Below are 13,153 nucleotides of genomic sequence, written 5' to 3' on the forward strand. Positions count from 1 at the left end.
CAAATCACCTTAAAAAACCTCATACCCACATACAAAAAACATTACCCGTGTATTTTGTATCGTTTTGTAAACAATTCATTGTTACATATAAAGAACTTATTGTTACTTACCGGATTGAACTTTGAACAAATAGAGACACAGTCTATTAAGATCCAGTCCAATTCTAAAGCAGTTCAGTCAATTTATTGACGAACCGACTTTATATATATTTATATATTTATATATTTTATTATAGCTTTACGTCATTTAAATACTATCATTTATTTCATTTATAGCTTTCAGTCATTTATAGCTTTCCAGTTTATATTTATTCCGCACTTCTTATTTTTTTTCCGCATCTTATCTCCTTAAATATATATATCTGTCACCCAGTAATTTAAACAAATATTATCAGTTATTTCAGGTTGCGTGGATTCGTGCTTAATTATGAAATAGAAAAATATGCAAAAGACGAAATACGCAAAGACGGAAAAATAGACGCAATATTTGGTCGTTTGAAGACAAAACAAATCAAGACTAAAATTGTCAAGAATTTAAAAACCTCAAGGGTCAAAAATGGAAATTCAATTCACAATTGGATATATATATATATATATATATATATATATATATATATATATATATATATTGGAAAGAAATCTTCACAAAAGCAAAAGTACCAAACATCATGTGTGCTTCCAACCTTTACAATCAATCACTTCATTACTTTTCCTTAAACAAACAAGAGTGGCTTGATTCCTTTGCATATATATAGATGCATGTTTACATGAGTTTTTGTGTGTACTTTGTGTTTCCTTGTAATATATCTCCTATTACTCTCTCATCTCCAGAAGAATAAACACATAGCCAACCTCAAAATACTCTCCAAACACCCTCCAAATACCCTCCTTAAACCTCCTCCAAAAACCCTTTCAAATCACCATAACCATCATCACCTTGCTGTTTTTCGACATCAGAATTTGCAAGTTAAGAAAAAATTCACCGAGCACAACTCAACAAGATAATACGGGAGAGATTTGCACCGCAAATTATTCAGGACCTTACCTACATCCAGGAATTTTCCCCGATTTTTTTGACCACTGCAAACCCCAGAGAGACGCGAGAGAGAATTGGTTATCCAGAGAGAGTTACTACGAAAATCTATATTCATAACCACCCAAAGCTCTTTCAACATCACCCTCTTTGTTACCTTATACCACCAAAACTACAACCTTATTCCACCTTCTACCACCCTCCAAATACCCACTTCAACCTCATCAAATCACCTTAAAAAACCTCATACCCACATACAAAAAACATTACCCGTGTATTTTGTATCGTTTTGTAAACAATTCATTGTTACATAAAAAGAACTTATTGTTACTTACCGGATTGAACTTTGAACAAATAGAGACACAGTCTATTAAGATCCAGTCCAATTCTAAACCAGTTCAGTCAATTTATTGACGAACCGACTTTATATATATTTATATATTTATATATTTTATTACAGCTTTGCGTCATTTAAATACTGTCATTTATTTCATTTATAGCTTTCAGTCATTTATAGCTTTCCAGTTTATATTTATTCCGCACTTCTTATTTTTTTTCGCATCTTATCTCCTTAAATATATATATCTGTCACCCAGTAACTGGTATCCGAGCCTTTATTCGTGGTAATCAGATCGTATATTTTCAACACTTTTAATCCCTCGGTTTGAGTCCAGACACTCCCGAGGGTGTGTCTGAATCCCTCAAACCAGGGCTCTGATACCAACTTGGAACATCCCATTTTTCAAGTCCAAAAATTTCGATTTTGATGTAACAACATAGGAAAACATTCATAAGAAAACATCAAGAAGTAATATCATTTCGTAAAAACCATAATCTCATGTCTGAAAATCATATCATAAAAGTAGTGACAATGTCAGAGTACATTCCCAAGAAATCTCATAATGCGGAATCCAATGTGTGTATGATGTGCAGCTACCGCGCCGGCTCCTTCCCCTTCGCTGAAGAGGTACCTGAAGTACAACTGAAAACTATAAGCATGAAGTTTAGTGAGTTCCCCCATCGTACCACATACCATACAATCACATAGCATACATACTGTCGGGCAATTCTGGGGTGCCCGACCTACCCGGTACGGCCATTCTGGGGTGCCGACCTATCCATCAAGCCATTCTGGGGTGCTGACCTACCCGTGTCAAGCTATTCTGGGGTGCTGACCTACCCGTGTCAAGCCGTTCTAGGGTGCTGACCTACCCTTCGGTCCTAACAACCGAACCTCGAGGACTATTCCCCTCCTACTACCGCTATCACATATATCATATCATGCCAGCATATAAATATATCATCACATACTGTCAGACATAACTGGGGTGCCTGACCTACTCTTCGTTCCTAACAACCGAACTCTACTACTATCACATATAACATATCATGCCATCATATAACATATCAGGTAGTAGCAAACCTAGATGATATCACAAAGACAATCATCTAACATACAACTCCTACTGGTGGGCCGGCATTGTGGCCGTAGACCCACCGCTACTGGAAGGTAACTCACCTCGTAAGGCTGACTGCTGAAATGTTGATCGGGAAATGTCTGACTGCTGCTCCGGTAACTCCCCGGCTGCAATTCCCATAAAGACACTTAGTCAAACACTGCTAACTAATCTTTGGGTAAAGTGACTAATTTACCCCTGGTCAAAGTCAACTTCCAGTTGACCTGACTCGCCGAGTTGGGCCGCCAACTCTTCGAGTCCCTTTCCTTTCATCTGACCCCCTCCCGACTCTACTCGTCGAGTTTAGCAAAGACTCGACGAGTTCCCCTTCTATAACATCATCGAATGAACCTTCATCCGACTCGCCGAGTTGTATGAACAACTCGTCGAGTTCACCTTCATCCTATGAACAAGTCCAGTCTGCGACTCGCCGAGTTGTATGAACAACTCGTCGAGTTTATCTTCAAAAGTTGGGAGATTGCCTTGGACTCTCCGAGTCTGTTCATACACTCGCCGAGTCCTATGATTCCCAAGTCCATTTTACGAGTATAAACATTTACGGGACTTCCTTCCCGAACCACTGGTCCAACCACAGAATGGATTTAGTGGGCATTGCACACCGACTCGCCGAGTTCCAAGAACAATTCGTCGAGTCCCTTCTTGACCCTTACTATGCAGTCGATTTAAATGGGTCTTAACACGTCAAAACCATAGATCTGGCCCCCTAATGTCCATTTTATACGTAAAGTTCCAAACTTGGTGCACATGCATGGGGTTTTTGGCTCAAAAGTCCATAAAAGGCGCTCTACAATGTGCATGGGGCTCTCATGGCCATAGAGTTGGCACCTTTATGCCATGAGACCCCTCTAATGACTCAGATCTGAAAGTAGAACCCCATGAATCACTTCACAACTCCGAAAATGGCTTAGAAAGCCCTAAATGCACCCAAAATCTAGGCCCTAAAGATGAACAACCAAAAAGGAAGACCAAAACAGGGGGCATTTACCTTGGTTGAGCTGAAGATGGAATAAGATCTCTGGATCTACAAGCCCCAACTCGAATTCCCAAGCTTCTTCCTTCCTTTCAAGCTTCAGAAACCACCCAAAAGCACCAAAAATGGCCTTAGATCACTCAAAGCGGATAGGGTTTCGATAAGAGGTGTTCTGGGAGCATAAGGGGCAATGGAGGCTACAATAAGACGTTTAAATAAGGTGCAAACCCTAAAATTTAGGGTTTCACCCAAACAGCACCTACTCGCCGAGTCAGTCTCCGACTCATCGAGTAAGTCACTTAAACTTCCCGCGGATCCCGTCCCTACTCGACGAGTTGGGCCACCAACTCGTCGAGTCCCAGAGAAAAATACATAAAATTCTTGAATTAAAGACATACCAGGAATGGAGTGTTACATTAATGTTCTTGGTGCATTTTGAGGGGCGTTGAAGAAGAAGCAAGTGGATTTGGTTCATAAAAGGCTAGATCCAGTGAAGTTTCAATTTTCTTGTCACTTGAATCTCCTCTGTAAGTAACAAAGTTTGGATTTTATGGTTATAGATTCTAGATCCAAGGTTTTTAGCATATTTGGTCCTTTTTTGCTTTAAGGCTTGGAGTTTGGAAAACTATAGCTTTAGTGGTTGTTTTGGATGGCTTTTTGGACTAATTAAGATGAATGGAGTGCGTGCTCAAGCGCTATTGCAGCCATGCAAGAAGTTCCTTGCCTTTTTAGATTATTTTAGATCGAGGGTTTTGATGGGGAATCTAGGTTATAACTTCAATGCCATAAGCAGAAAAACATTCAAAACAATTCAATTGATTAGGGCGCATGCAACCTAGTTTGATCTATGTCTTTCACATATAGCAACATACTATGAATCTTTAGCATACAAAACTTTCCTATGAATAAACTAATTCATAAGATAAGAAAACAAACCTTTAATTGTTATTGTAAACAATCTTGAATCCTTCTTCTTCAAAACTTTTGAAGCTAGCACCACAAGCGTCGTGCCTCTGATGGTTCACACCCAAGGCTAGAAACTAAGGATTATGGAGAGGAAGGAGGAGAATTTCGGCCAAAAGTCTCTTAGGGTTAGGAGTGCCGAAATTGTGAAGGTAAAGGCTCCTTATATAGGAAAGGTAGCTTAGAGCCAAAGCAAGGGTTTAAGGGTGGAAACCCTAATCCTTTTTCATGGTGACCAAGAAGCCCACAAGCCTCCATCCAAGAGCCTTTGGACGAAATTTCTATTCCTAGAAGATTTCGTCTAACCTCTTTACAAGGAGGTTTTAGGGCTTTTTCGTCAACTATCAATAAAATGCCAACCAGCACATGCACTATTTATTAATCCAATTAATTCCAATTAATATCTGATGAATTGTCACACCCCCACTAAAGAGGAAACACGAGGCGCAACAGTATAAAGGGTTTCATAGTAAAGTTAAAAGACAACATCAACCATACTATTAAAAAACATTACAATTTACAATGAGTTTGAACAACTTTTTAAAAGAAATTACAATGTATTTGAATGACAATACATGTGAATGCTCCTACAAGTGATATGGCTTTAGGTGCGTCTTACTAGATGATTCCTGAAAAAACATGTAAAACGAGCGTCAACTATAAAAATAGTCTGTAAGTTCACATGTTTACAAAAATATTGGTTTCATGAATCGTAATCAAAGTTTTTTAACGAAATTTGTTAGTTATAATCGTGTTTGAAAAAAAATTTATAAACAATGTTAGCAAAAAGTTACAAAAAAAAATTATATTAAAAAACGGTAAAAATAGTTTATAAAAGAAAATTTAAAAGCTAAAAAATAACATAAAATCTTGAAACTACAACTATTTAATAACTATTTTAACACTATATCTATCTAATAAATAATTTTTTCAAAAACACTTTTGGTAAAAAAAAAAAAAAAAAAAAAAAAAAAACCTCTATTTATTGCTATCTTGGTGTGTTAATATAAACAGACACTAAGAAAAAAAGGAAAAATGTGTTCAAAATGTTTAGAAACTCACTTGATAAAAGGAATTTCAGGTTTCTACTATAAATTTTTTTAGTTATCAATTGCCTAAAATTCATAGATAAGTATTTATGGTATGTAGTTTTATTTTATTAAATTATGGATAAGGAACCAGATACTCATCACTTAATAACTGCTTATTATTAAACGAATAAATTGTTGAGCCGCTGAGTGGGATATCCACCAGGTGAAAAACGAATCAATTAGCAAGCATTAGGTGCCTCCCCCATTGTAACAGATTCTATATCAACTCTGTATTTTTCTCTATTTTCTCAGAAATGGATATAAACTCAAAGCTATTCTTTTACCCAATATATATATATTCCTTGTTCTCTAATACTATTTAATTCTGTGAATTATTCTTTCTTTTATTCACCAGGTTAATTAGGAAATTGATTCGTCATTGATCTTCTTCGACCCGGTTAATTTCTTTATTTTTAATTTGCTCATCGATCTTTCAAGACTAAATTTACTAATTCAAGAGCTGAAAGTTGGTGTCGTCAGACTACGTTTTCAGTCCAAGTTGCCTTCATCGTATTAATAGTTTCTTCAATTTGGTACTTTCTCCTTAATTTCCAGTTTACCTTTTCCATTGTTGACTATATATATATATATATATATATATATATATATATATATATATATATATATATATATATATATATATATATATATATATATATATATATATATATATATATATATATAGGGTGAGGTTCAATAGAGAACCATAATTAACCAAGGAACCAATCGTGAGCGTTGTAAATCATAACGATCAACGGCCAAGGAAATAGATGTACACTTTCACATTTGACGCACACACACCGGATTATACCATAAAATCCACCATTTACAAAAAAAACCCACCACTTTTTTTCGTTTAAAATTTTTTTTAGGCCATGTTTTTTATCAAAAAAAAAACCGAGTATACCGTTGTTCACGATTTTTCGTCCTCTTTCCATAGAGATCCATGATGATATATAAAAAACGAACTTTTTTTTTCGAAAAAAACCCACTTCATTTTCTTTGATGAAAAAAATTAAGGTCTATTTTTTATAGAAAAAAATTTAATAAATATATCAAAATTCATATTTTTTGTACTTTTTAAACATAGATTTATATTCATGTTTAAAAAAAAAAAAAAAAAAAAAAAAAAAAAAAAAAAAAACGATATTTCAGTTCAAATTCACATTGTGAACCTGTTCAGATTCATATTATAAACATGTTCAGATTCATATTGTGAACCTCCTCAGATTCACAGTGTGCATAATAATAAGTCAGATTCACAGTGTGAATCTGAACTGATCGGAGCTTTTTCACATTGTGAATGTTAAAATTTGAAATATTTACAGTTTAGATTCACAGTGTGAATCTACACTGATCGAGGTTTTTTTTTTTGTGAACCTTCTTAGATTCACACTGTGCATAATAGTAATTCAGATTCACAATGTGAATCTGAACTGTTCGAGATTTTTCATATTGTGAATGTTAAAAATTAAAATATTTACAGTTTAGATTCACAGTGTGAATCTACACTGTTCGAGGCTTTTTTTTTTTTTAAATCGGTGTTGATGTTTATTAATAGAGTACAAAAAATTAATATTTTTGGTATAATTAGTTTTTTTTATAAAAATAAACTTAAATATTGAAAAAAGTAAGAAAATCAAGTGGGTTTTTTTCGAAAAAAAAAAGTTCGTTTTTTATATATCATCATGAATCTCTATGGAAAGAGGACGAAAAATCGTGAACAACGGTATATTCGGTTTTTTTTTCGATAGAAAACTTGGCCTAAAAAAATTTAAATGAAAAAAAGGAAGTGAGTTTTGTTATAATCCAGTACATGTGCGACCATTATAAAATTTTATAACCTTTCCTTTTGCCGTTGATCGCTTTAAATTACGACGTTTTGATTAATAATGGTTCTCTATTGAACTTTTTCATATATATATATATATATATATATATATATATATATATATATATATATATATATATATATATATATATATATATATATATATATATATATATATATATATATATAGGTTCAAGTGTTTAATCTAGTTATTGTGTTATTGTATGGACAAATGTGGACCAATTATTCTTAAAGGGTATTAATGTAATCTTGCAATATAATTTATATTTTCTCAGTTAATTAAACTTTGATTGATATCAATCAAATTCCTAAATATCAGGCTATTACATATGCATTTTATCAACGAATATAACATATATATATATATATATATATATATATATATATATATATATATATATATATATATATATATATATATCCATCGTATACGTTTTATTCCATTGCAGATTCATAGTTCAACATCTTCAGAGCAATTTTCTTATTCTGATATTTCGTTAATGGAGGTATGTTGTTCATGGAATTTTTTTTTATAGTGTTGAAGTATCGTTTATCATATGCATATAAATTTTTTTATATTCATAGTTCAGAATAATCATTTATCAGATTCATCTCATATTTCTTCTTTACGATATTTCAGTGATGAAATTCATTTTTTGAATTTTATTGTTGTGTTTTTCAGAACAAAGATAATATTGATAACAATAAGAATGGTTTTTCTGATAACAATGATCGGAATGTCAATCAATGCCAAGTTCATCAAGATCGGAAGAAAATAAGAAGATGTGGGATTTGTTTTGGTGTTGGTCATGATAGGAGGAACTGTCCTCAAGCAAGGGTCAACAGAGAGTAGATGTTTACTTCGTCAACATATTTTAGGAATTGAATAATGTTTTCAATTTAGTCTTATCGGATTTTATGGAGTTTTATTTCAGTATAATAATGATATGGATTCATGAATTATAGGGGTTTCTCCTTGTAAGTTTATGTTTTCATTCAATTAATATTAATAATTTTCATTTTGATTTTGATTAAAATTCCATACATTTTCTTATTTATCATATGACTATAGAGATGTTGTTGTAAATGTATTTTTGTTCTCATATTTCTGTATAAAACAGTTCTTCGTAAATTGTGTTATACTTAATGTTATATGTACACATTCTGTTATAATGTTTGATATAAAATACAATTCTTATTATTCGTACAGAACAAACAAAAACACAATTCTTATTATCAAAAGTAGTAGAATGTAACTGTTGATTACAATATACATAAAAAAACAAATACATAATGCTTATTATTCTTAAAGAATAAGTGTTTTTAAATTCGTTTTACCTATTGATTAATCAAAGATTCCGTTAGAATTATTGGGATCAAATTCTACCAGAATGCTAATTTGTATTACAATATACATATCAAACATGAGCAAAATATATTTACTGTTATTATTATTACATATATTTTTATAGAATTAGATTGTGGTATCATGATACCGTGGTATAAGTATGTCTATGTTAAGTTGCACGAGAATATACAGAACAAATGTGTGAAAAATAAATTTATTGTAGATCTTGTTTCAAAATTTTCTCACAGAATAACACTCTTGTGATATTAATTGATTTCTTAGTATACGCGTTTATGCCATAACAAACCAGAAATCATTTGTAAATTCAATAAAAAAAAAATTTAAAGTTTGCTGAGTTAATTTATTAAAAGTCTAATTTAAAACGCATGATGTGTTGAAGTCATATCTATGCAATTTATTATTTTGGAATTTGAATATGTCAAATATTTACAATATCATGATGAATAATACGATTTTGTGTTGATTATTATCCTTACAATCTTTCTAAAAATTTTAAAAAACCAAATATTTGATAACAATAAATACAGATATCACGCATTTTTAGTTACATATCAATTACACGGTTTCTCCTTTTTTAATATATATTGAATTGGCTCAAAGTTTGTAATATTGAATTTATTTTGCTTTCCCCAATCAACTGGTGTTCAATCCTGCTATTACTTATCTTATGGATGAGTCAGTATCAGCTGGTGACGATCATATTCATGATCAACATGAATATCCTAAGGAGTATGAAGATTTCGGGTTATGGGATCATGATTCTCTACATAATGTCGAGTTTCAAATATCTGAGATTAGCAATCTAAATTTAGGTGAATTTACTTTATAAGTTTTTTATATTTGTTAATTTGTATAATAATAATGTTGAAATTTTATATTGTTTTTTGTGATATGGCGTAACTTGCACTTGCAAAGATGAGGATCCATTAGAACACATTCAAGATCACATAGATAACAATTCCAAATATCATTTCGGTGATTCTAGTAATCATAACCCAGGTGATGTATTTTAAGTATTTTTTTCGTTTTTATATATATTTACGTATCCATTACACATACTCTAATTAAAAGATGCAGAAAACGAATTCGAGTTCAATGATAATGAGACAGATTATACTATAGACGATGATAACATTGATTTTCAGAAAGGTTAGTATATGAAAAAAAAAGTTTAATAAACTAGATTAATTCTTTGCCACTTTTTTAATTTTTCTTTTATGCAGAACAATCTCATGTTACACATGATTATGTTTCTCCTGGTGGATCATCGTATTGGATTCCTATGGTTTCAAACAACATCAAACCTAAAATCAATTAAATTTTTGATTCATATACAGCAACATTATCAATGTATTAGAATTATGCATCATTAGTAGGCTTTGATGTCAGGCTTGGACCATTTAGAACAACTGAATCTGGCATTACCACACAACGACATTTGCTATGTAATCGGGAAGGTAAACCAACAACCGCTAAAGTGGATACTTTGGACCCTCAACATAATAAGATTCAGAGAAGGAAAGACTCATTTAGGTGCGAATGTAAAGCGAAAATTGTTTTTATTCTAGTACATGGTACTAATAAATATAATGTTGCTGAATTTGTTGAACAACATAATCATAAGTTGTTTGGTAAGGACAATATGTTTTTTGTCTCGTACAAAGAGGAAACTTGATTATTCACAGGAGATCTTTATTCATAACTTGTCAAAGAAAAATATTGGTGCCTCAAGAGCACATAGATTGTATTCCGGACTTCAGGGTGGTTCTGACATTCGAGGTGGGTTGGTTTCTGATTTCAAGAACAGTACGAGAAATCTCAATTCTTACATAGGTGCCAGGGATGCAAAATTCCTTGTAGTGAAGATGGTGGAAAGGAAAAAAAAATATCCCAAGTTTTTCTTTCGATTTTAAAGTTGTTGAGAAAAAATTGAATTCGATTTTTTGGGCTGACGAAACTGCAAAGTACAACTACAATGCTTTTGGAGACGTTGTTTCTCTGGATGCCACATTCAGCATGAATAAGTATTTTTAAATTTTGCAATGTTTTCACATAATTTTTCTTGCTTCCGATAACGCTTACCAAGTTTTATCTTTTTAAACAGATATGATATGGTTTTCGTACCTTTCACTAGGATAGATAATCATAAGAAATATGTGACTTTTGGTGTTGGACTTTTGAGTAGAGAAGATGCTACTTCTTACTCTTGGCTGCTTAGAGCATTTTTGAAAGCATTCAAAAAACAACATACGCTTGTTCTTACAGATCAAGATCCAACTTTAAACAAGGCTGTTAATGAAGTATTTCCAATGTCAGCACATAGGTTTTGTATGTGGCATATTACAAAAAAACTTCCAAACAAGGTGAATATTTTTTTTATATTCAACACAAACTCACTATGTTTACCTTCTTAGCACATATTTTTCAATCAGAAATTAACTATTTCAGAACAAAATTTATGCCACAACTACAATTCAAAACCGGCTTCTGCTACAATTTAAGATACATTATGTTAGAATTTTAAGCGAAATTTTGTTAGAATTTATAGTTTACACCATTCATACCCATCATTCGTTGTGCAGCACAATTATATATTTTATACTAACATATATTTTTTTGTTTTCAGATAACATCGCAACTAGCCACAAACTCAGCCTTTCGAAAGCGTTTTCACTCTATAATTTGGAATTCTAAGCTGGAACCACATGATTTTGAAAAGGAATGGAAATCTTGTTTAAATGAGTTTAACATTTCAAATAACAAGTGGTTGCAAGAGATGTATGGGTTGCGTAGACGTTGGGTACCTGCATTTTTCAAGGACATACCGATGTCTGGTCTTATGAGAACTACATCATTGTCGGAAGGCCAAAATTGGTCGTTTCAGAACAATACCCTTACTGGTTCTTATCTTTTAATGTTTATGATGACATTTGAGGGTGTTATGGAACGGAAAAGGCGTAATCAAGTTGTCAACGACTTTAACACTGCTATAACACTTCCTAGATTCATCACATCTAGTCCAATTGAACCACATGCTTCAAAGGTTTACACTCGTAAAAAATTTTATCAGGTGCAGAAAGAGATATCAGATTCTGATAACACTTGTTTCCAAATGAATGTTACTTCTAATAATGGTGTTGACACTATTAGTGTTTTGGAGAAGCAAAAGAACATAACAACAAGGCAACCATCAAGTCCTGTTGTTGATGACAAACTTAAGGAATACCATTACGATCGTCTTACAGAGGATACCCAATACATCGTACGTTATTACTTTACCACTGCATAATTATTATTTTTTAATCACACAACAATACTTTATTACTGAAACTCATATTTTATCATACATATTCTAGGTTACACACTCAACAATAGATGGTTCATACAAATGTACCTGCATGCATTTTGAACATGTCGGTATTTTGTGTAGGCACATATTTTGTGTTTTTAAGTACTATAGTATTGAACAGATTCCTGAAAAATACATTATGAGACGGTGGCGTCGGGATGTTGTTCCAACAGAATTGCTTAAAAGGCGTTTTTCTAATTCTTTACTAGACTCTAACTCTGACATGACGGCTATTGAAATTTTTTCAAACGTAGATCGTTGTGTTTCATTTTTAAGCCATGATGCATCAAAGTTAAAGTCATACCTTGAAGAGTTGAATAAGCTGAAGAAGAAATTTGTAGATGATTGTCCAGCCCCTGAGATGCCATCAAGAGAATCATTCTACAACCAGATTATAGGCGTAGAACTAACTAATGATGCTCCCGATATTGACAATCCATCAGATATTCGTAATAAGGGAATTGGCAGTCGTGGTAAGAGATTAAAATCAAAAAAAGAAATGCTGGAAAAAGTTTGTTCGAAGCCTAAGCGAAAGTGTGCTTTATGTAAACAGATGACTAACCATGATAAACGAAATTGTCCTCTTAAAAAACGTGTCTAAGTAGTATGCTTTATATGTAGTTTTTCTTTTAATATTATATTACAGTAAAACTTTTTTGTTTCATCTTTATTTCTTTTAATGCTTACAAATTTCATAGTCTTTAATAAAATTGTCATATAGTGTTATACACTTTTGCATAATTTGTAACAATTCTTATCTACCATTAATGACTATCCTAACTTGTAACAACATAATCTTCATACATTCTACCACGATTAATGTGTATCCTATCTGAAATATAACATTGAAACAAACATGGAAAATCATAATGTTCATACATTCTACCACTTGTAAAACAGCACATATATTCTATCAGAATATCTTGTACACATAATATTCTTGAAAAACAAAACTTACATGTACATTACAAACCATCTTACAACAACTTATTTTGTTACACTTTACCAATTGTAACATAAGTTCTTATATTCTTCTAGAACATTATGTA

At 32.2% G+C, this 13,153-nt stretch overlaps 1 protein-coding gene and 1 long non-coding RNA gene across 3 annotated transcripts; both read left to right on the forward strand.

The window, feature by feature from the left end:
- Positions 1-5,669: 5,669 nt before the first annotated feature.
- LOC145163062 (uncharacterized) lies at positions 5,670-8,409 on the forward strand. 2 transcript variants are annotated; one of them, XR_013739540.1, is made up of 4 exons: positions 5,670-5,727; positions 5,890-6,067; positions 7,836-7,892; positions 8,069-8,409. It is a non-coding gene; the product is annotated as an uncharacterized LOC145163062 (long non-coding RNA). The 2 variants fall into 2 exon arrangements; XR_013739539.1 differs by lacking the exon at positions 5,670-5,727 and having other exon boundaries at positions 5,795-6,067.
- A 1,013-nt stretch (positions 8,410-9,422) lies between these two features.
- On the forward strand, positions 9,423-12,705 carry LOC145164736 (protein FAR1-RELATED SEQUENCE 7-like). The gene is made up of 9 exons (XM_079083429.1): positions 9,423-9,567; positions 9,833-9,904; positions 9,979-10,040; positions 10,113-10,310; positions 10,420-10,561; positions 10,671-10,779; positions 10,890-11,118; positions 11,382-12,017; positions 12,226-12,705. The coding sequence occupies exons 1-9, from the start codon at positions 9,423-9,425 to the stop codon at positions 12,703-12,705; spliced, it is 2,073 nt and encodes a 690-aa protein (XP_078939555.1).
- The last annotated feature ends 448 nt before the right edge of the window (positions 12,706-13,153 follow it).

This window comes from Lactuca virosa, chromosome 3 (genome assembly GCF_052849685.1).
Source record: "Lactuca virosa cultivar CGN04683 chromosome 3, Lactuca_virosa_CGN04683_v6, whole genome shotgun sequence".
NCBI lineage: Eukaryota > Viridiplantae > Streptophyta > Magnoliopsida > Asterales > Asteraceae > Lactuca > Lactuca virosa.